Raw genomic sequence first — 23,165 nt, 5'->3', positions numbered from 1 at the left:
TTGACATGCCGTAAGAACTTGTTACCTAGAAATAGTATTTGATACACTAAGTGGAAATATGTAATCTATTAAGCAGATTTCACAGGTAAAATATAGAATATGCACAAGCTTATGAATATGCACTAGAATAGTGCAACTAGAATTGTGCATAGTCTATATTTTAGTTGTCTTCTTAACTTGTTCTTCTTAAAACATGGGATTTTATCTGTTATATAGTGAGAAAACTAAAAGACAAGGGTAAGAAGTTTTCTTAAGTTAACATTTTTCTAGATGATTTTATAACTTTTTTAGGTAAGACATATTTTTCCCATCTGGATATCCAACTACTCCAGACTGCTGTTCATAATACACTTTATTTGCAAACAACAAAGAGTCTAAAATAATAATTCACCCCATAAGAGAAAGCACATTTTCTGTAGCTGTATCATTCCAATTATTTCCCCATATATAAAAAAATTGCACAAGGCCTTTACCAGGACTTTGGGACATCTTAGTAAATTTTGGCTAACTCCAAGGGTACCTACAAACTGCTAGGAATTTTTTTTTTTTTTAACTTTCAGTTTTCTCACTACATGTCAGGCATAAAAGACAGGTCCTTCACTTAAGAAAAGTTTCATAAAAAAAATTTTTTTTTTTTTTTTTAGTAACTGTCTGCATTTTCTGAATAGTACATCAAGATAGGCACCTTAAGATCTGTACAACTTTAAGAAACTGTCAAAAATGGCTTTTGATTGGCATGGGAATTTAGACCCATGGCTCTTTCTGCAGTTTTGCTAAGATGACCAATGGAAAGAGTGGAATGGAATGTTTCTTGCTTAACAATTCTATACCATGGAGGGACGCTCACTATCTAATAAAGATACTCATATGAGGTCTTTTAGCTCAATTTCTCTTCTCTAAGGGAGCTCTGTTTTAACAAATAGCAGTAATTCTCCAAGTCAGTGTAATTGCTTTCCAAAATTAACAGATGTTTCCTGTGCATTCTGAAAGCCTGGTCAGTGGGACACTGGTTTATTCAAAATGCAGCTGGAGTCTGACCTCACAGAAGTAAAAGCAACATAGAACCTGACAACTATTTACTCAGATGTGTCCACCTAATTTCATGCCAGGTATCTGCTGAGGCCAGGGACACAATGATGCTTATACTCTCTTATAATATCTATTCTTATATTTCTTTTATCTTGTGTTTCTTTTTTTGAAGGGAGTCATAGGATGAAGCTAACAGATTGCTATGAAAAAATGATGAGGCAGTGCCGTACAAAAGCAGACCAAGAAAAGAAGTGGGCTGTGTTGTTTGGTATATAATTAATACAATAGAGGGTAGCTATTACTTTTATAACACCAATAAACAGGATATGCTGGGCAATATGCTGAGGGAGTGGCAACACAAGTATTCACAAATTCACTTCCTTATTCAGTCTTTCAATATATATTTACTATGTGCCTACTGTGTGCCAGGCATTGTTCTAGGCACTGGGGAGAAAGCCATGTAGCAGAATTAAATGCTTCTCATTCATACAGGCTGTATTTTAGTAGGAGAGACAGATGGGCAAATAAATAGATTATATGGGAACAGAAAGTGTTAGAAAGAACAACAGAACTGGGTAAGTGGGACAGTGGATAGGTGGAGGAGGAAGGATTATTTTCTTACATTTCCTACACTGGAAGGGAGGATTTTCACAGAAAGTGGCATCTGAGTTATGTCTAGAAGGATGACATAATCTGTCTAGGGGGAAGGGTGTGTCAGAGAGTAGAATAAAGTTATGAAAGGGAACAGAGTGCTTAGGAATGTTGGTCGGTCTCATACAGGTGGGCAAACTCATGAGATTAGAAAGGCCAGCTGGGGCCAGACCATGAAAAGTCTTACACAGTAGAGTAAAGAGTTTGAATTTTATTCTCAAGGGAGCAGGGTACCAAATGATGCCAAATTACAAGATAATTCTTTAAAAACAAGAAACCAAAAATTCTCATTCAAAAATGGGCCAAAGAAACAGAGATTTCACCTTAGAGGATATATAGATTGCAAATGTACACATGAAAATATATTTAATGTCATCAGCCATCAAGGAAATGCCAAATGCAATGGATGTCACTACACACCTATCAGGATGGCTAAAAAAAGGGTAACAAACACCAAGTGCTGAAGAGGATATGGAGACACCAAACTATATGTACATGGCTGGTGGGAAAGTAATATGGTATGGCTACTCTGGATAAGTTTGGCAGCATCTCCTAAAACTAAACATGCAATTACCACATAACCCATAATTGTACTTTTGGGTATTTATTCCAGAGAACTGAAAACACATGTTCACACAAAAACCTATACATGAATGTTTATTATAGCTTTATTTGTAAGAGCCAAACCGGATGTCCTTTAACTGGAATATTCCTTGGCAATAAATGGAAGAACTATAGAGGCAAGCAACAAGTTGGATGAATCTCTAGGAATTACGCTGAAGGAATTATGATCCTATTATATATACATTCTTGAAATGACTAAAAATTTGAAATGGATTATTGGTTGCCAAGGTTTGGGGAGTGAGATGGGTGGGAGGAAGGTATGGTTACAGAGGGATAATAAGGGGGATCTTTGCGATGATGGAATTGTTCAGCATCTTCACTATCATGGTAGATACACAAACTGATGTGATAAAATTATCTAGAACTAAATATATACATACACACTGAGTACAGGGAAATCTAAGATTAGCAGACTGTATCACTGTTAATATCCTGGTTGTGCTATTTTATTATAGTTTTACAAAATGTTACCATTAGGATAAACTAGGTAAAGGATACTCTTTTTTCTCTGTACTATTTCTTACAACTACACATGAATCCAGTCACATCAGTAACGATTTCAGTTTAAAAAAAGAATAAACCAGATTGTAAATCCCTTGTCAGTAGGAACTGTCCTCACTTTCTCTGACTTCTTGCCTGATTCCCCTCCCTACCATTTCCAAATGTTGAGAACAGTGTGAGAGAAGGACATAATAATAAGTAATTATTTGGTTTCTGGTTTATCTAAGGGGAATTAAGTTTATTAATTTCTATAAAAATAAAATCTATATTTTATCAAAATTTTCTATATAAATTGTATAAAACTAAATCTAAAATAACAACCATCTCTGAAGAAGTTGATTAGCTTACTGGTAATAAAATCACTTGAAAAAATCCCTGCTAGCAGTTTTAAAATGTCACTGTGTTTACATGGAACCAGACGACTTTGAAATCAACTGTCATTAGCTGGGAGTCTTTGGGCATCAGAGTCATGGAAAACTGGCAGATTGAGGCCATGAGATTTCAGCAGGCTCCTCTAACAAAAGCCTTCAGAGCAGTAGCACTCCACTATCCCCTTTCTATCTTGTTTTAGCATAAAACAGAGAGGCAGGAAACAAGTGATACACGGGGCAGTGAAACATATGTCTCTACCGTAGACTAAAAAATGCAAGCATACAAGGCGCCTGGGAGGGCTCAGTGAGTTAAGCATCTGCCTTCAGCTCAGGTCATGATCCCAGGGTCTTGGGATGGCCCCCAAATCAGGCTCCCTGTTCAGCGGGGAGTCTGATTCTCCCTCTCTCCCTCCCGCTGTTCATACTTTCTTGCGTGCTTTCTCTTCCTCTCAAATAAATAGGTAAATCTTAAAAAAAAAAAACCTTAAAAAAAAAAAAAGGCAAGCATACACTTACATGCTCTTTGATAATGAAACAACCTCACAATGATGTCCATTGTGTAGCTATTTCTGGATAGATTTTAATTTGGATTCAGAGGAAAAAAATCTACAAATTCATTAGAAGTTGGAATTATAGGATATTTCAAACAAAATACAGTTTGAGTTCTTTCATACACTAGTATCTACCTTTAATACCCAGGCAGAAGTCTTATCAGGTTTGCTTTAGAAAAGCCTGAAATCAGCACTGCAATTATTTTATGAAGCAGGGTGTTAAAACACCCAGCAGGTGTACACAGAAGGAATTTAAATATGTTTTCTGTAATATGATTTTCTGCCTTTATTTGCTTGAAATAAGACTAGCCAAATTCAGTTGAGCTGAAGTAGGATGACTACAGATGCCAAGTTAAAAAGTCACAAAGAGGCATCGTGATCCGTGTTACCTTGCAGGTGGAATCGGCAAGCCTTTTGGTAGACAGGATCAGTGATCAGTTGCCCCAGAAACAATGCAGGTAGAGCTCAGCTAAGAATTTCTCTCAATGTAGAGCCCAACTGAATGTGTTCCCTTGCCCAGTTTCCAGGTCTTGCCCTCTTATAATTCACAAGACTGCAGAAATCCTACCTCTTCCAAAATTCAACTAATGAATCAACTGCTTCTTTGGGGGGAAAAAACCCTCCATTCGTTTAAATCTGTTTTTTCATTAAGATGATAAGGATAGGATGTTATCAGAAAAGGTATTTCAGCCTTACAAAATTGTTTACTTTGGGGATCCATAAATAGTAACTGATTATTAAACTACAGTGCTTTAGAGGTTTAGCATTTGACAGGTAATGAAAAAAGAAATAGTGGTAACAGCTAAAAAGTAACTTTCATGTAAATCAGTGGGAAAATATGAGACATGCACAGTCCTTTCTGTGTCACTGATGTCCCCATGAAATGGTGCTAAATGAAAGAAACCATTTTAACTTGCTTTGAATAGCAGCCACCACTAACTTGATAAAATGCAAAGATGGCATGATTAGTTTAGTTTCCAAACACTGAAGCATCAATTTCCTAACCATAAAAACTTTTCCAATCAAGGAGCTTTTCTTGCATGAAAAATGTGGGACCTCTGAAAATGTTCAGTGATATCTATACTTATCACTGCAGATGACCTTGGGTTTTCCTTCTACACAGTGAACAAATGGGACAGAAATATTTTGTCCCCTGGGTAGAAGATTCACAGAACTCTACCAATATCAAACATTAAAACAAACAAACAAAAAATCCCAAACCAATGCTTTACAGCACAGAACAATATGAACACATTCTGATTTAAAATCAGTATGTCTCAGGATCAGAAAACTTGGTTCCATACTCATTTTGGAGTCTGCGCCCTTAGACAAATTTCTTAACCTCACTAAGTCTTAGTTTCCTCATCTGTTAAAGATACTTTCTGTCTTAGGACAGCAGGGACTAAAATAAACACATATAAGAGCTCCTAGCATGATGCCTGACATATAGCAGACATACTGAGTAAATAGTAGCTATTATCATTTAGCATAGAGTCTATGCTACGTGATGTTAAAAGCATCTATCTTTGATATTATCTGGTTGATAAACTTTGTTGAAGCGGGGAACTGGATTGATCAGCAGTCAGTGGAGGAAAGAAAGTTCTGTTAACATATGTTAGTAGCATCAGATACTCGTTGGCTGAAAAGTTTCTCAGTCTGAACCCTCATCTCTCTGAAATCACCTTAAAAACAGGAGCCATATAATCCTATGTTCATATGTTCATATAACCCTGTATTCATAAGCTGTATGCAGCTGTCTTTCCTGTTCATCTGTTACAACGGAAGAGAAAAAGGCACAGGCAAACCTAAACCTTTCTGCAACAACTAAGATCACTTGAGTTTCCTAAACTTTGCTGACTTTCTTTGCAAAGTTTCCACAACAGCATCATAAAGGGCAATGTGGGGGGAGGAGTCAAGATGGCGGAGAAGTAGCAGGCTGAGACTACTTCAGCTAGCTGGAGATCAGCTAGGTAGCTTATCTAAAGATTGCAAACACCTACAAATCCATCGGCAGATCGAAGAGAAGAAGAACAGCAATTCTGGAAACAGAAAAACAACCACTTTCTGAAAGGCAGGACTGGCGGAGACGTGAATCCAAAGCGACGGGAAGATAGACCCTGGGGGGAGGGGCTGGCTCCCGGCAAGCGGCGGAGCAACAGAGCACAAAATCGGGACTTTTAAAAGTCTGTTCCGCTGAGGGACATCACTCCAGAGGCTAAACTGGGGCGAAGTCCACGCAGGGTCAGCGTGGCCTCAGGTCCCGCAGGGTTACAGAAGGATCGGGGGTGTCTGAGCGTCGCAGAGCTTGCGGGTATTGGAATGGGAAAACCAGCTACAGAGACAGAGCCGACAGTAAGCTCGCAGCTCGGTGTTACCTTGAACCGGTCGCAGGCTCAGTGAGCACAGAGCGCGGCCGGAGGTAGGCAGACGGGAGTAACTGGGCGCTGTTCTCTGAGGGCGCACTGAGGAGTGGGGCCACGGGCTCTCGGCTCCTCCGGGCCAGAGACCTGGAGGCCGCCATTTGTATTCCCGTCCTCCGGAACTCTACGGAAAGCGCTTAGGGAACAAAAGCTCCCGAAAGCAAACCCAAGCGGTTTACTCAGTCAGGCCCCTGGTAAGGGCGGTGCAATTCCGCCTGGGGCAAAGACACTTGAGAATCACTACACCAGGCCCCTCCCCCAGAAGATCAACAAGAAATCCAGCCAGGACCAACTTCACCAACCAAGGAGTGCGGTTTCAATACCAAGGAGAGCAGCAGAATTCCAGAGGAGGAGAAAGCAAAGCACGGAACTCATGGCTTTCTCCCTGTGATTTTTTTTTAGTCTTGCAGTTAATTTAATTTTTTTTCTTTTTCTTTTTTTCTTTTTTATTCCTTTTTCTTTTTTCTCGCCTTCGGGTAAATTATTATTATTATTATTTTAATTTTTACCCTTTTCTTTTTAAACGTTTTTTAACTAGTTTATCTAATATATATGTTTTTTATTTTTTATATTTTTCTTTATTCGTTTTCTTTTTTTAAAATTCTTTTCCTTTTTTTTTTTTCTTTCTTCCTTTTTGAACCTCTCTTTATCCCCTTTCTCCCCGCTCATGATTTGGGATCTCTTCTGATTTGGTTAAAGCATATTTTCCTGGGGTTGTTGCCACCCTTTTAGTATTTTACTTGCTCCTTCATATACCCTCATCTGGGCAAAATGACAAGACGGAAAAATTCACCACAAAAAAAAGAACAAGAGGCAGTACCGAAGGCTAGGGACCTAATCAATACAGACATTGGTAATATGTCAGATCTAGAGTTCAGAATGACAATTCTCAAGGTTCTAGCTGGGCTCGAAAAAGGCATGGAAGATATTAGAGAAACCCTCTCGGGAGATATAAAAGCCCTTTCTGGAGAAATAAAAGAACTAAAATCTAACCAAGTTGAAATCAAAACAGCTACTAATGAGGTGCAATCAAAAATGGAGGCTCTCACTGCTAGGATAAATGAGGCAGAAGAAAGAATTAGTGATATAGAAGACCAAATAACAGAGAATAAAGAAGCTGAGCAAAAGAGGGACAAACAGCTACTGGACCATGAGGGGAGAATTCGAGAGATAAGTGACACCATAAGATGAAACAACATTAGAATAATTGGGATTCCAGAAGAAGAAGAAAGAGAGAGGGGAGCAGAAGGTATACTGGAGAAAATTATTGGGGAGAATTTCCCCAATATGGCAAAGGGAACGAGCATCAAAATTCAGGAGGTTCAGAGAACGCCCCTCAAAATCAATAAGAATAGGCCCACACACTGTCACCTAATAGTAAAATTCACATGTCTTAGTGACAAAGAGAAAATCCTGAAAGCAGCCTGGGAAAAGAAGTCTGTAACATACAATGGTAAAAATATTAGATTGGCAGCTGACTTATCCACAGAGACCTGGCAGGCCAGAAAGAGCTGGCATGATATTTTCAGAGCACTAAACGAGAAAAACATACAGCCAAGAATACTATATCCAGCTAGGTATCATTGAAAATAGAAGGAGAGATTAAAAGCTTCCAGGACAAACAAAAACTGAAAGAATTTGCAAACACCAAACCAGCTCTACAGGAAATATTGAAAGGGGTCCTCTAAGCAAAGAGAGAGCCTACAAGTGGTAGATCAGAAAGGAACAGAGACCATATACAGTAACAGTCACCTTACAGGCAATACAATAGCACTAAATTCATATCTCTCAATAGTTACCCTGAATGTTAATGGGCTAAATGCCCCTGTCAAAAGACACAGGGTATCAGAATGGATAAAAAAACAAAACCCATCTATATGTTGCCTCCAGGAAACTCATTTTAAGCCCGCAGACACCTCCAGATTTAAAGTGAGGGGGTGGAAAAGAATTTACCATGCAGGAGTGGCAATCCTTATATCAGAACAATTAGATTTTAAGCCAAAGACTATAATAAGAGATGAAGAAGGACACTATATCATACTCTGTCCAACAAGAAGATCTAATAATTTTAAATATCTATGCCCCCAACGTGGGAGCAGACAACTATATAAACCAATTAATAACAAAATCAAAGAAACACATCAACAATAATACAATAATAGTAGGGGACCTTAACACTCCCCTCACTGAAATGGACCGATCATCCAAGCAAAAGATCAGCAAGGAAATAAAGGCCTTAAACGACACACTGGACCAGATGGACATCACAGATATATTCAGAACATTTCATCCCAAAGCAACAGAATACACATTCTTCTCTAGTGCACATGGAACATTCTCTTGAATAGATCACATCCTCGGTCCTAAATCAGGACTCAATCGGTATCAAAAGATTGGGATCATTCCCTGCATATTTTCAGACCACAATGCTCTAAAGCTAGAACTCAACCACAAAAGGAAGTTTGGAAAGAACCCAAATACATGGAGACTAAACAGCATCCTTCTAAAGAACGAATGGGTCAACCAGGAAATTAAAGAAGAATTGAAAAAAATCATGGAAACAAATGATAATGAAAATACAACGGTTCAAAATCCATGGGACACAACAAAGGCAGTCCTGAGAGGAAAATACATCGCGGTAAAAGCCTTTCTCAAGAAACAAGAAAGGTCTCAGGTACACAACCTAACCCTACACCTAAAGGAGCTGGAGAAAGAACAAGAAAGAAACCCTAAGCCCAGCAGGAGAAGAGAAATCATAAAGATCAGAGCAGAAATCAATGAAATAGAAACCAAAAAAACAATAGAACAAATCAACAAAACTAGGAGCTGGTTCTTTGAAAGAATTAATAAAATTGATAAACCCCTGGCCAGACTTATCAAAAAGAAAAGAGAAAGGACCCAAATAAATAAAATCATGAATGAAAGAGGAGAGATCACAACTAACACCAAAGAAATACAAACTATTATAAGAACATACTATGAGCAACTCTACGCCAACAAATTTGACAATCTGGAAGAAATGGATGCATTCCTAGAAACATATAAACTACCACAACTGAACCAGGAAGAAACAGAAAGCCTGAACAGACCCATAACCAGTAAGGAGATTGAAACAGTCATTAAAAATCTCCAAACAAACAAAAGCCCAGGGCCAGACGGCTTCCCAGGGGAATTCTACCAAACATTTAAAGAAGAACTAATTCCTATTCTCCTGAAACTGTTCCAAAAAATAGAAATGGAAGGAAAACTTCCAAACTCATTTTATGAGGCCAGCATCACCTTGATCCCAAAACCAGACAAGAATCCCATCAAAAAAGAGAGCTATAGACCAATATCCTTGATGAGCCCAGATGTGAAAATTCTCACCAAAATACTAGCCAATAGGATTCAACAGTACATTAAAAGGATTATGCACCACGACCAAGTGGGATTTATTCCAGGGCTGCATGGTTGGTTCAACATCCACAAATCAGTCAATGTGATACAACACATCAATAAAAGAAAGAACAAGAACCATATGATACTCTCAATAGATGCTGAAAAAGCATTTGACAAAGTACAGCATAGCTTCCTGATCAAAACTCTTCAAAGTGTAGGGATAGATGGCACATACCTCAATATCATCAAAGCCATCTATGAAAAACCCACCGCAAATATCATTCTCAATGGAGAAAAACTGAAAGCTTTTCCGCTAAGGTCAGGAACACGGCAGGGATGTCCATTATCACCACTGCTATTCAACATAGTACTAGAGGTCCTAGCCTCAGCAATCAGACAACAAAAGGAAATTAAAGGCATCTAAATTGGCAAAGAAGAAGTCAAATTATCACTCTTCGCAGATGATATGATACTATATATGGAAAACCCAAAAGACTCCACTCCAAAACTGCTAGAACTTGTACAGGAATTCAGTAAAGTGTCAGGATATAAAATCAATGCACAGAAATCAGTTGCATTTCTCTACACCAACAACAAGACAGAAGAAAGAGAAATTAAGGAGTCAATCCCATTTACAATTGCACCCAAAACCATAAGATACCTAGGAATAAACCTAACCAAAGAGGCACAGAATCTATACTCAGGAAACTATAGTACTCATGAATGAAATTGAGGAAGACACAAAGAAATGGAAAAATGTTCCATGCTCCTGGATTGGAAGAATAAATATTGTGAAAATGTCTATGCTACCTAAAGCAATCTATATATTTAATGCAATTCCTATCAAAGTACCATCCATCTTTTTCAAAGAAATGGAACAAATAATTCTAAAATTTATATGGAACCAGGAAAGACCTCGAATAGCCAAAGGGATATTGAAAAAGAAAGCCAAAGTTGGTGGCATCACAATTCCGGACTTCAGGCTCTATTACAAAGCTGTCATCATCAAGACAGCATGGTACTGGCACAAAAACAGACACATAGATCAATCGAACAGAATAGAGAGCCCAGAAATAGACCCTCAACTCTATGGTCAGCTCATCTTCGACAAAGCAGGAAAGAATGTCCAATGGAAAAAAGACAGCCTCTTCAATAAATGGTGCTGGGAAAATTGGACAGCCACATGCGGAAAAATGAAATTGGACCATTTCCTTACACCACACACGAAAATAGACTCAAAATGGATGAAGGACCTCAATGTGCGAAAGGAATCCATCAAAATCCTTGAGGAGAATACAGGCAGCAACCTCTTCGACCTCAGTCGCAGCAACATCTTCCTAGGAACATCGCCAAAGGCAAGGGAAGCAAGGGCACAAATGAACTATTGGAATTTCATCAAGATCAAAAACTTTTGCACAGCAAAGGAAACAGTTAATAAAATCAAAAGACAACTGACAGAATGAGAGAAGATATTTGCAAATGACGTATCAGATAAAGGACTAGTGTCCAAAATCTATAAAGAACTTAGCAAACTCAATACCCAAAGAACAAATAATCCAATCAAGAAATGGGCAGAGGACATGAACAGACATTTCTGCAAAGAAGACATCCAGATGGCCAACAGACACATGAAAAAGTGCTCCATATCACTCGGCATCAGGGAAATACAAATCAAAACCACAATGAGGTATCACCTCACACCAGTCCGAATGGCTAAAATCAAGAAGTCAGGAAATGACAGATGCTGGCGAGAATGCGGAGAAAGGGGAACCCTCCTACACTGTTGGTGGGAATGCAAGCTGGTGCAGCCACTCTGGAAAACAGCATGGAGTTCCTCAAAATGTTGAAAATAGAACTGCCCTATGACCCAGCAATTGCACTACTGGGTATTTACCCTAAAGATACAAACGTAGTGATCCAAAGGGGCATGTGCACCCGAATGTTTATAGCAGCAATGTCCACAATAGCCAAACTATGGAAAGAACCTAGATGTCCATCAACAGATGAATGGATCAAGAAGATGTGGTATATATACACAGTGGAATACTATGCAGCCATCAAAAGAAATGAAATCTTGCCATTTGCGACAACATGGATGGAACTAGAGCGTATCATGCTTAGCGAAATAAGTCAAGCGGAGAAAGACAACTATCATATGATCTCCCTGATATGAGGAAGTGGTGATGCAACATGGGGGCTTAAGTGGGTAGAAGAAGAATCAATGAAACAAGATGGAATTGGGAGGGAGACAAACCATAAGTGACTCTTAATCTCACAAAACAAACTGAGGGTTGCTGGGGGGAGGGAAGTTGGGAGAAGCGGGTGGGATTATGGACATTGGAGAGGGTATGTGCTTTGGTGAGTGCTGTGAAGTGTGTAAACCTGGTGATTCACAGACCTGTACCCCTGGGGATAAAAATATATGTTTATAAAAAATAAAAAATTAAAACAAAAAAAGAAAGAAAGAAAGGGCAATGTGGTATTTTGAAGCAGCAGGTTGGAGCCTTTGGTTTTGCCATTTCCCATCTCTGTGGTGTGGGGAAAGTAAACAAGTCTTGGTGGGCTTGGCTTCATCAGTGAATGAGGTGGTTGCACTGGGTGATTTGTAATGACTCCTTTAGTTCTAAAATTTATTGATTTTATAACTACAACTGACCTAAAACAGCTAAAAAGCATACCTAACTTTCCAAATTTCTCAAACTACCCAAAAGACCCAATTTAAGTTTCCTCACCCAAACTTGACACCAAGTAAGTTGTATCTGGATGGACTCAATGAACAATCTCATTATTCATTCCTCCCTCCCCTGTCCTGAGTCCTTCCCACAACCTAACAGGGCTAGTGATCCCTAGTGAGGAATTGTGCTTTCCCCTCATGCTTCTCTAACAGTGGAACCATGCAAAGAAAATTTAAGAAGTGAAACACATAGTCATTTAAATTGAAATTTCTGTTGACTTGTGACTGTGATTACATCTAAAGACCAAAAGAAAGACAGGAGAAACAGTTACCAATTATTCCTTCTTTAAATGTTTTACCAACTTTCCTGGACTTGAAATTATAATTGCCAAATAGTTCAAATCAGAATTGCCCTTCAGATGAAGAAAACAAAGAACAAGCCATTTTAAATTTATTAAAAGTCAAATTTATTCTTTAATTCCTAATGTTTTAGGTAATACTACCATATGCCGAAATATATCAACTGCCATAAATATGTTACCAAGAAACTTCAAAAAATATATGACCTAAGTAAAACAAAGTTTTCAATGGAATCCACAGGAGCTAAAGAATAAGCAGTTGTACCATTTCAAACAGAAAAAGGCTAAACGTGTTTGTTTTCCTTTTTATTTTTATCCAAACTTTCAGGGGAAACTGACTTTCTTTGTTCAGTGTTTATTATTTCACCTTTCCTGAAGCAAAAACCGAAATACTTTGATAAATGAGAGAGTCTGGTAAACAGGCCCTCAGACATTAGGGCTCAGACCACTAATCCAGGTGAATTTTGGTTGTCCATTTTTTCTGAAGTCACAATCACCATGATTCAATTTCTTCTCGATAAAAGATATGATAACACCAAATAAAACCTTACTCCAGTTCACACTTACATAGAACCAAAATGGATCTATAATACATGCAAACATGGGCTGAGAAATCCAAAAGAAAACTGCAGAAGACAGCTGTTCTCCCTGGAAATACTATCATCACACTTTACTCCCCCTTATACTCTATTTGGTCAACCCAAGTTTTATTAACTCCAAAGACAGATGATCTCTGCCTGACGTCAATACTTGCAAATACTTCTCTTTTCTTTCAGAGATCCACTAACGAATCCAAAGTTTTTCTATACCACCCAGAACAAACTAGGCAGTTCAGTTCTTGAACTTATCTTTTAAACTCAGTATTTAATAAAAAGATCAGTAAGTATCTCTTTAGAGCTTCCCATACCTAAATGTGTTACAACTGGAACTGCTCTTTGAGTCTTAGCACATTTTGCTATACTTTCCTCCCAGTACAGTTACAAAAGAAGTATTAAAATTAATAGGCTCATATAAACTTGTCTATTTTTTTAAATATTTTCCCTAAATACCAAATTAATCTATGCAATTCCAGGAAAAGATGATGCATTTAAAAGAAACGTCTGGAAGAACACAGAAAGCTTACAAAAGTAATATACAAAGCACAGGCATTAGTTATGAATGCTTGAAATACGAACATACTTACCCCCTACATAAGAATATGAGCCTAGATTTGGAATTCCCCTGATCTACCTGAAGGGATAGTGAGTCAAAGTTCACCTTCTCCTCCTCTTCATCCTGTTCCTTCCCTCTTAATATTTTCCTCAACACACTCCCCTCTACCTTCTTGAATGTACCAGCATTTAAAAGTTATAAAAACTTTATTTTATTGCTCTGTTTTAGCATTGTCAGTCTCACCGCATTTTTTTCATATATTAGAAGCTAAGTAAGTTCTTGTGTGCTGGCTAGGAACCCAAGACTTACAATTACTTCTACTGCAAAAATGCCTTGAATTCCAAACATCCTATTAGTAGGCTCAATCTATATACAGATTGATGGATTATCAGATTGTCTTTACCTCTCAGGTCCTTACAGGAATTAAAAATGCTTAGGAAAAGAATGAGGACCTCCTTGTCCCTTCCCTACATGTGCTCTTTCCTGAAAGGTTCATATTGAGAACATTTTTCCAGGAAATCGGTCAGAAGCTCATTTTGCAAAGCGATTTCTGTCTCACTGATACAACTGACAGTAATTTTACAAAAGCAGAATCATAATATGCTTGGCTAAATTATAAAAATTCTAGACTTTTACTATTCAAAAAGTCAATAAAAACAGCAATGGAAAACCAATCATTTCTAAATGTGCAGATATCAGCTATCTCAAAATAATGTTTTTTTATTTAGAGAGGATTTGTGTGTATGTGTGTGTGTGTACCCACAATCACAATGTAGGATATTTGTTCTATCTCTTGACTAAAAATATACTTCTAAAAGTATAAAGTCACATTCTACCACATAAAAGCATATATATTTGATAAAATATCACTGATCTGTTTTGGCAAGAAATGAGACCAGAGTGATAGAGCTGCAGTTTCACTAATTGCTAATAATTAATTTGGAAGGGAAAAAAGAAAAGCCTCATTGCCAAGAAGTAAAATCCATCGCAATGAGCTGCAGTTCCAAATGTAGGGTAAGTATGTAAACAAACAGATTCGCCAAAATTGTGTGTTATGATTCCAACACAAGAAAGATAAAGAGCCATGCAAATTTTCTACATTTCCTGAGCTGGTGCTGAAAATAACTCAGAGGAAAGGGCTTCTTTTGAGATATAGGAGTCCTAACCTTCACCCTCTAACTGTGCATAATATCGGTGCTATGACAGGATGAAAATGCTTAGTAGGGCTATTCATTTATACTTTAATCATTATAGTAAAATGCAAAAACACCACCAGATGGTAAATGCAACCCAAGAGAGATATCTTCTAGATGGGGTCTGATGATTTACAACACAAAAGTCATTACAGGATTTTAGAGGATTTATAATTTGGCAGTTTGTTCAGCCCAGTTCTGTATTTAAAATGGGGAGAAAACAAACAAAAGCGTAATACTTTCTTTCATCAGAAACAAGAATCTACTGATTAATTAAGAAGAAATTATTCTGAAATTTATTTTGAATCCTGGTACTTTAGGAAAACCTGAAGATAAATCGAAACCTGTCAAGTGATGGGGACTTCTGGGCAAAGTTTCAAGAAACAGCCATCTGCACTGGCGGATTCCATTTCCTCTCTTTGAAATCCTCAGTCTGCAATGCAGCCCCCAGAGCACCAGTGAAGTTAGAAAATGACCTCCTAAATGCTAAATTCAATCATGTCCATTTTATAAGCCTAGGGTCAAGTGTTACCAAATCTGTGAGGTTATCTTTAATACCTTTCTTGAGGTATAACTCAGACAGAGCTTAGATCAACAGAACCATGTTGCCCTATAATTGCTGCCTCACAGGACAGAAGCTCCTGGGAAATGCCACCCCTCCCGCCCCCCATTTAGCTCTGAAGGCAAAGTGCTTTACACATGGTCAAGACTGTGGAATAAATAAACTGAAGGCTTGCCAAGTTACCGAGGAAAATCCAGTAATCATTCATTTTCTTTGAAGTGCTTATAAAAAGAACTAAAACAACAGAGGAAAAACCTAGAAAGGTTCCAAGGAAAGTTCTTCTTGGTTAGAGAATTTAAAAATCTGCTACAATTTCAAGAGGAAAATCCCCTTATTTGCACACTATTATTTTGCTGATTTGTCTGTAACTCTTTAATATTAAAGGCTCACATTTATTAAATTCCTCACAAAAATCAAACTTCTTAAATAATAATAGTAAATGAGCACTGATTAACATGCGTGCCAGTGAGAGAGAGGTGCCAGCTAGGTATTTTAGGATAATTGCTTGAAACATTTCGGCAAAAAGAGCTCATAACAACACTTAAATGGCACCAGAATGCTTGAGTTACTCACAATCTTGCTCCCAACAAAACTGCTTTTGAGAACCCCAGCAGAAAGCAAATGGCAACCTATCTGAGAACGTGTAAAGCAACTGTTTCTATGGCCAGAGGAATTCCCTTCACTCTCTTTTACCTTCTTTCAGATTTGGCTATTCACCTTTCCCTGCTCGAGGGCTTCCCAGAGCCACTCCTTACCCCCATCAACTTCCTGGATGGCTTCCCAGAGCCACTCCTTACCCCCATCAACTCCCTTCCTCCTGCTTTCTCCTACTCATTCTTGCCGGAGGTCACAAACTCAAACAGCAGGAGAGAATGGGGAGGGAAAGAGAGGGATAGAACAGTAAGGAGGAAGGAGGGAAAGAAAATCCACTGCACACTAAATCCCAACCACCCAGCCTTCCCTTCTCCTTATCACTCCCAATGCCTTGCAGTCTTTCTCAAAGCAAACCCAGCCCCCAATTTCCTCATTCTTCTTTAGTCACCTCACCCTTTCCACAAACATTGCCATCTCAGACCCAGGGGATTTGCTCCTCCGACACCGTGCTCAACCCCACCCTGGCTGGGCGAAGATCCTGCCCCAGCACAAACATGCACTGGGAGGAAGAATTCACCTAGGAAAGGGGAAGGGAAAGCCAGGATAGTAATGGTTAATATAATGTAGATGCTAACCTGGGTCCTCTACCAACATTTCCAAAACTCCTTCTTTGGGCAGGCAATACACTCTAAGTTCCAAATTATCATGAACTTTTAGAACACAATCTTGTTTGTATGAGGACTACATACAATTATTTCCTGATAAATTATAAACATGTTATGAATTAGTAAATATTAAGCTGTTGGACTCATGAAACATCTGTACTCTAAAGAACGTGACCACATGAGCCACCCCAGGGCTGGCAATGTCTGTTTACTAATCCAGAATCTGGTTGGTTGTATATGTGGACTCTGAAAAACCAGTTAAGTCTCGTAAACCAGTCTCCTAGGAAAGATCCAGAATCTCTTTCCTGAGGATTGAGAAACTGTTAAAGACATTTTTTTATTCACTTCAGCAGATGAGTCTTAAATACGGTTCATCTGTGTTTTTTCTTATCATTTTAGACCTCTACTGCGTTGGACTTTAAATCAATTACTCCAAGGCAGAGGTCTTAATATTTTCAACTGCCAGACTGCCAAACAGGATGTCCATTTGGATCCAATCGGCTCATCCGAAATGCAGGTCCCACTTCTCATTTACCTTGTTTTAAGGTGTCCAGGTATCCTCCTCATGAAGGCTCGGATTTTGCTTTCTTTCATCTATTCAATGTTTTAAAAAGGTACACCCTCCCAGGAAAAGCCTTAGTCTGACCCTACAACTGAAGGCTTTGGATTCAGCTGGCACACTTCAAGTCACTCAAGCCTGGCTCCCTGCTCCAGGCCTAGACAAAAATCTCCATGGAAAGCCAATTCAAAAGCAGAGCTCTCTCAGTCTCTACCAGGCTGCCCTACTTCACAGCCTGTAACCTGTCCAAAGCCGCCCTCAGTTTCCTGTGGCCTTGAGAAAGAACCCTCCTTACCAATGCTATCCAGCTACACTGGCTGGCTGTGTACATTAACCCCTTCCAACCTGGTTTCCCAGCAGCACCAGAGCAGCAGTGCCCTCACTGCGTAAGAAGCATACCAGAAAATGGACAAATTCCAGAAGTTTACAGCTGGTGTTAGTAATAATGACAAATCCTTGGGATTTAAGCCTGAAGGCCAATGGGAGGGCAAAACCTCCAATTTCAAGAAAAACACTCCATCTTAGCTAAGGATAATCATATATCATAAAGAAGCCAAATTAATTCCTCTTTCACCCAGATACACACAGACACATACACACCCACATAATATACAAAAACATATTAAAACAGGGCAATCCCAACAAAACTATTTCATGGAGACAAGAACAAGCATGAGAACACACATTTTTTTTAAACTGGATACTTAATTTCAATTCTCTGTCAAAATATTTATGCCAAGGAAAAGACTTCTGCCTAAATACTAATGTTCAGAGTAGACAGTTGTAAGCAGAATGGAGTCAGCTATGAGAAAAGTCAGGCAAGGAAGCTAAGTATTTTATGGCTCAGTGGAGGAAGGGCACAGATGATGAGTAAAGAAACATGCTGGGAGAGCATTTGAAAGCTAAAAGAAATTGGAACAATTTTACTTGGTACTATAAAATTTTGCTTGACATTTTTATTTATTCCATTCACCTGATAATTCTCTGATCCTCTGCTATGTCACTATTTCTACAAAAAGTCCCACTGTAAGTACTCAAAGGTTACTTTGAGGTTAATGACCTAAGAGCATGAAGACTTCAAAAAGGGCCTATGTGCTTTATGTTATACAGTCAACACTTTAAATGCAATGCGAAGGCCCTCTTTGAGACTACAGAGAGAGAACAAAGCTTCTGCAGTGTTTACTTTCCTTCTTTTTCATTCATTTTTTCACCCAACCAACACCTACTCATCCCTCCAAATCCCATTTGGCCCCATAAGGGATAAAAAATATGACTCATTTTCAACTAAGAATATTAAAATAAAATTGTCTTTAAAAAAAAAAGATACAACTCAAACTCTTGGTGGAGCTTAAAACTGAATACAGAATATCAGACTGTATAAGCTATACCATAAGACAAATGGAGATAAAACCTATAAAGATACCACAGCATAATGGGGAGATCAGAATAGGAAATAAACACTTCCTAGTAGGTCTGTAAAAGCTTCATGAAGTCAATGGTTGCTGAGCTGGACCATCAAGGACAGTCAAGGTTTCAATAAGAAAGTTGGAGAAGGGATACCAGAGGTAGTAAACACATATTAAAAAATGAGAAAGAAAAGATAATAGCTTTCCATTTCCTGTGTTTTTCCTATATCCATATGAAGCCAGCAATTAGTTTTCAAAAAGCAAAATAACTAATCGTCAGAGTAGGAAATTTTGTAAATTTCGAGGTTTTAACTGACGAGGATACCATAGGCAAATGCATGGATTTCAAACTCCACAAATTCCTTTTTCTTTCTTTCTTTTCTTTTTTTTTTTTTTTTTAAGTAGGCTCCACACCCAGTGTAGAGCCCAGTGTGCGGTTCAAACTCATGACACAGAGATTAAGACCTGAGCTGCGATCGAGTCAGACACTCAACTGACTGAGCCACCCAGGCATCCCCAAACTGCACACATTTCTTACACCTAACAAATAAACGTCACTGATCTGGCCAATTTCCTCCCCTAAATTCCTGCTATTCCTTCTACGTTGGTGCTTTGGAGGCCTGCAACCTTGCTGTTCTAGGTCTCCTTTGTACTATCTACACTACCACTGGTTCAAATTCTTTGAATCAGCTACTAAAATAAGTCAGCTATTTCAAGCCTGCATTGAAAATACCCATACTGACTATGATAAAAGAACACTGCAGTTTGAAATAATTTAATATGTGCTTAACTAAACCACTCTCTTACCAAGTGATTTCCCCCCATCTCACAGCGTTCTTGGGAGGTTAATTTCAGTGATAAATGCAAAAGCACAGTGTCCATCTGGCACCTAAGTGTTACCTGGAATGCTGATGTCTGGGTCCAAGTTGCAACTGGCCATCTGGAGCTTCATATGGCTCTTCTACCTCGTACACATTTGCATCAGTGTCCTCCATGCTTCTGGAATTCTGCCATTCTAACTCGGGAGTTTTCCCTATGGCCATTATAAATGGCAAGTTCTCATACTCTGGTATTTCCTCATAATGGCGTACATTTTCATACTCTGGGGCACAGCCACTTGTGACAGATTTGCAAGGCGCCTGAGATAATGACTCCCTGGAGAGTATTTGGTCATCCAAAGACTCCGCTCGTGGTCCATTAGCTGCACTGGTCTGGCCCCGGGACTTCTTCCTCTTCTTTTGAGATTCCAAGCTATAGTTATCTGCAGAATATGCCTTGATGGGTTTACTTCTCTTCTCTTCTACCAACATGCCATGCCAATCACTTTCAATTCCTTTCCTCTCCCCATCTGAGAGGCTGCCTGCAGTTGCGTTTCCAAGCTGGCTATTCTTGGACCAAAATTTCTGGAAGTCACTTTTCATGAAGCAGATGGACAGTTTCATGTTCAGCAACTTCTTTAAAGAGTTTTTCTTCTGAGTGTCTTTGCAAGGCTTAGTGCACCTTTCTGCATCCATAGCAGATAATGATTTTGCTCGAGGCTTAGTTATGGCAGTTGAAAGCTCACTATTTGATGATGTAGTGACAGACTTTAAGGATTCTGGGTTCCCCGAAAAGGGTAAAATAGGATGAGGTAATTTCCACACTGGCTTTTCTGAAGCCCGTTTAGGCATATCAAAGGAGGATGACATACTGAGGTTTTGGGCACACACATGCTGAAGGTGATTTCTTTCTAGACCTTTCTCTGAATTATTTTCTTCATTTGAGGGATAAGAACTTTTCTCCACAATTTCCTCTGAGGCAGCCTTTTTAAGCACTCCTGCAGCAGGCAAGCTGTGTCTTTGAGGTTTTTTGGGGACAATTCTTGAGGAATTTTCACCTTTTATTGTAGATTCCTTTTGTATTTGAGGGGCAGACACTCCCACATTGCAGGTAGTAGGCAAATGTTCATTGCAGGTTAATTTGAGCTGCTTTGGCAGGCTCATAGATAAAGTACTGTACCTTATAAAATTGGTCCCTTTGTCCACAGCAAGTGACATACTAGAACCATCTATTGTCTTGCTGTCAGAACTTAAATTAGAATCTGTTTCCATTTTTTCAAAGGAAGATGTTTCAGGACACACAGCTTTCTGTGGACTGACTAAATTTTGTCTGTCACCACTGCAGTCCACATTCAATTCACTTTTATTTCCTGGCTTCACTTTGTCCACCTGTTCCTGGTTACACAAAACATTATGATGAAGAACACTGATTTTATCGTTTTTCAAACCAGCTTCTAAAAGACAAGAAGAGTCACTGTCTAAATTCTCTGGTTCTTCAGTACTTTCACTAGGCACATCTACATACTTTTGACGTAACAGACGAGCAGCCCGTGTCTTTCTGGGCTTGGGGGTTGGAAATTTGGGAGTATGTGGTACTACGTGAATTTCTAAGGGACCAAGGTCTTTGACTTCTGATTTCTTACTAACTCCATCTGAAGATAAAAAAGTACTCCTTTTACCATTTTCCAGAGCTTCTTGTCCAGATGAATGAAAGCAAGTATTGCTTTTATCACTGCTAGGCTGATAGGTTTCATCACTAGGAAGCTGTAGGTGGCAATGGTGATGATCAGGAACTTTTTCAAAGCTGGACAGGGAAGGTGACAAATCTGCAAACTCAATTCTGAATTGTCTGTTGGAATTATAGCCATCATTAATTTCTGGGCTGTCTGTGGATCTGTGCTTCGGTAGGGAAATAAAAGGTGATGTTCGTTGTGTTAAAACATCTTTGAGCTTCTCTTCTAGGATGTTTGCCTTTAAAACGACTTCACTCTGGCTCTTGACATTCTCAACATTAGAATCACATCTACTCCTTGTTTTTACGGCTGAAGAGGACTCCTCAATTTTACTATATTCTAAGTTTTCATGCGTTTCCAGGGTCTCTAAAACAAGTTGCTTTACACACAAATTCTCTCTATTCCCAAGTTTATGGACACACTGAGAACTGCAGGAACACATTGGTAAAATATAATTACTGCTCTGATGCCCTACATTTCTACAGTCAGAGTTGTCGGCATTTTCAGGTAATTCCTGTTTGTGCTCTTCCAGGTTTACAATGATTTTCCTTGATGCTGACTGCCCAATGTCTCTAACAGGTGAGCCCTTCAGAACTTTTGGTTTCGGGGCTATTGCTGGTTTGGTTTTCTTTGTTGACGGTGGAACACTAGAAATCACAATATCGGGTTTGGGTGCAACAGGAGGTGGAGCTGGCTTATTATTTGCTACCACAAACTTTGGCTTAGGGGCCACTGGTGGCTTCTTAATCTCTAGAAAGGAAAAAACAATAATATGATGCTAAAAAACAAACAAAAAACCCAAAGCAAAAGATGATAAATAAATAAATTTGATAACATTTTTACTTTTTTTGATAATATGGTGAGCTTGCATTTTACTAGGTAGATTATATTTCATTGAAGAGTCCACATTACTCCTGAAAATTCCTTAAATTGACCTTCAATTCCAATATACAAAGCTCTGGGTACAGTGTACATTTCTTAGCAAGTCCAATAAAGTTTTCTTCTAATTCTGGAACAGATTACCGTATCTTCAGTGGACACTAAATGAAATCATTGGTATAGAAGAAGAAAGTAGTATTTTAGTTCATCTGCTGAGTGCTGAATGAATTTGTCTCAGTTATATAGACATGAAACCCTTTAACATTATATATCAATAAGTAGTGGTATTCTTCTACCTCAGTGATATACCATAGAGTTGTCTAAGTGCCTTTTCTCAAAAATCTACTTCACTAGAACCCCCAAAACTATCTTAAAAAGGAATACAGAAATCAGAAATTTTCCAAACTTACAAACAAAACTAGTTCCTCTATATTATTTGATTCATTATGAAGTTGGTATTTCTCTGTATGGGGAATATTACTGGGAATTTTCATTATAATCCCTCACAGAGCTTTATTTTTTTTAAAAATCATGTGTGTAGGTTCAACTACATGTCTGATCAGTCAGAGTTTCTGGGCATACAGCCTGGACATGCGTACTTCTTTTAAGTTCCACAGGTGAATATACTGTGTTCCTTTTATTCATAAGCACTCTTCTAGAGCATTTCAAAGACAATTTCTACTGTAGCAATCCTTTCCTAACATTATATCAAAAGCACTTAACAAACACCTATTTTTCTTAAATAAACACCGATTATACTATGTTAGTTTTGTACAGACCTGGTCCTAGCCTAAAGTCACCTAACAAAAGCCTCATACAAAAGACCTATAAGATGAAAATTATATAGAACTCAAACATCTGGTTTTTGGTTTTTTTTTTTTTTTTTCAGTTCTTTTAAGTTTTTCCACCTATACTATCACTATCACCTAGTCACATTTCCCCAAGGACACCTGAAGTAAAAATACTTTATTTTATCTTAGTCTTACACTTCATGTTTGTTCTTCAACAGGATTTAAAGCTTAATAAAAGCTAGATTTACTGAAAAA

At 38.5% G+C, this 23,165-nt stretch overlaps 1 protein-coding gene across 3 annotated transcripts in view; it reads right to left on the bottom strand.

Annotated features, from left to right (window-relative positions):
- The window catches only part of FGD6 (FYVE, RhoGEF and PH domain containing 6), a 125,498-nt gene that overhangs the window by 97,813 nt on the left and 4,520 nt on the right, over positions 1 to 23,165 (bottom strand). For all 3 annotated transcript variants that reach the window (XM_082739264.1, XM_082739266.1, XM_082739265.1), the window contains exon 2: positions 19,590 to 21,990. In XM_082739264.1, the coding sequence (XP_082595390.1) occupies positions 19,590 to 21,990 (2,401 nt within the window). The remainder of the gene's footprint in view (positions 1 to 19,589; positions 21,991 to 23,165) is intronic.

Source organism: Mustela nivalis (assembly GCF_964662115.1).
Source record: "Mustela nivalis genome assembly, chromosome: 7".
Lineage (NCBI taxonomy): Eukaryota > Metazoa > Chordata > Mammalia > Carnivora > Mustelidae > Mustela > Mustela nivalis.
This window is presented reverse-complemented; position numbering and strand designations above follow the sequence as displayed.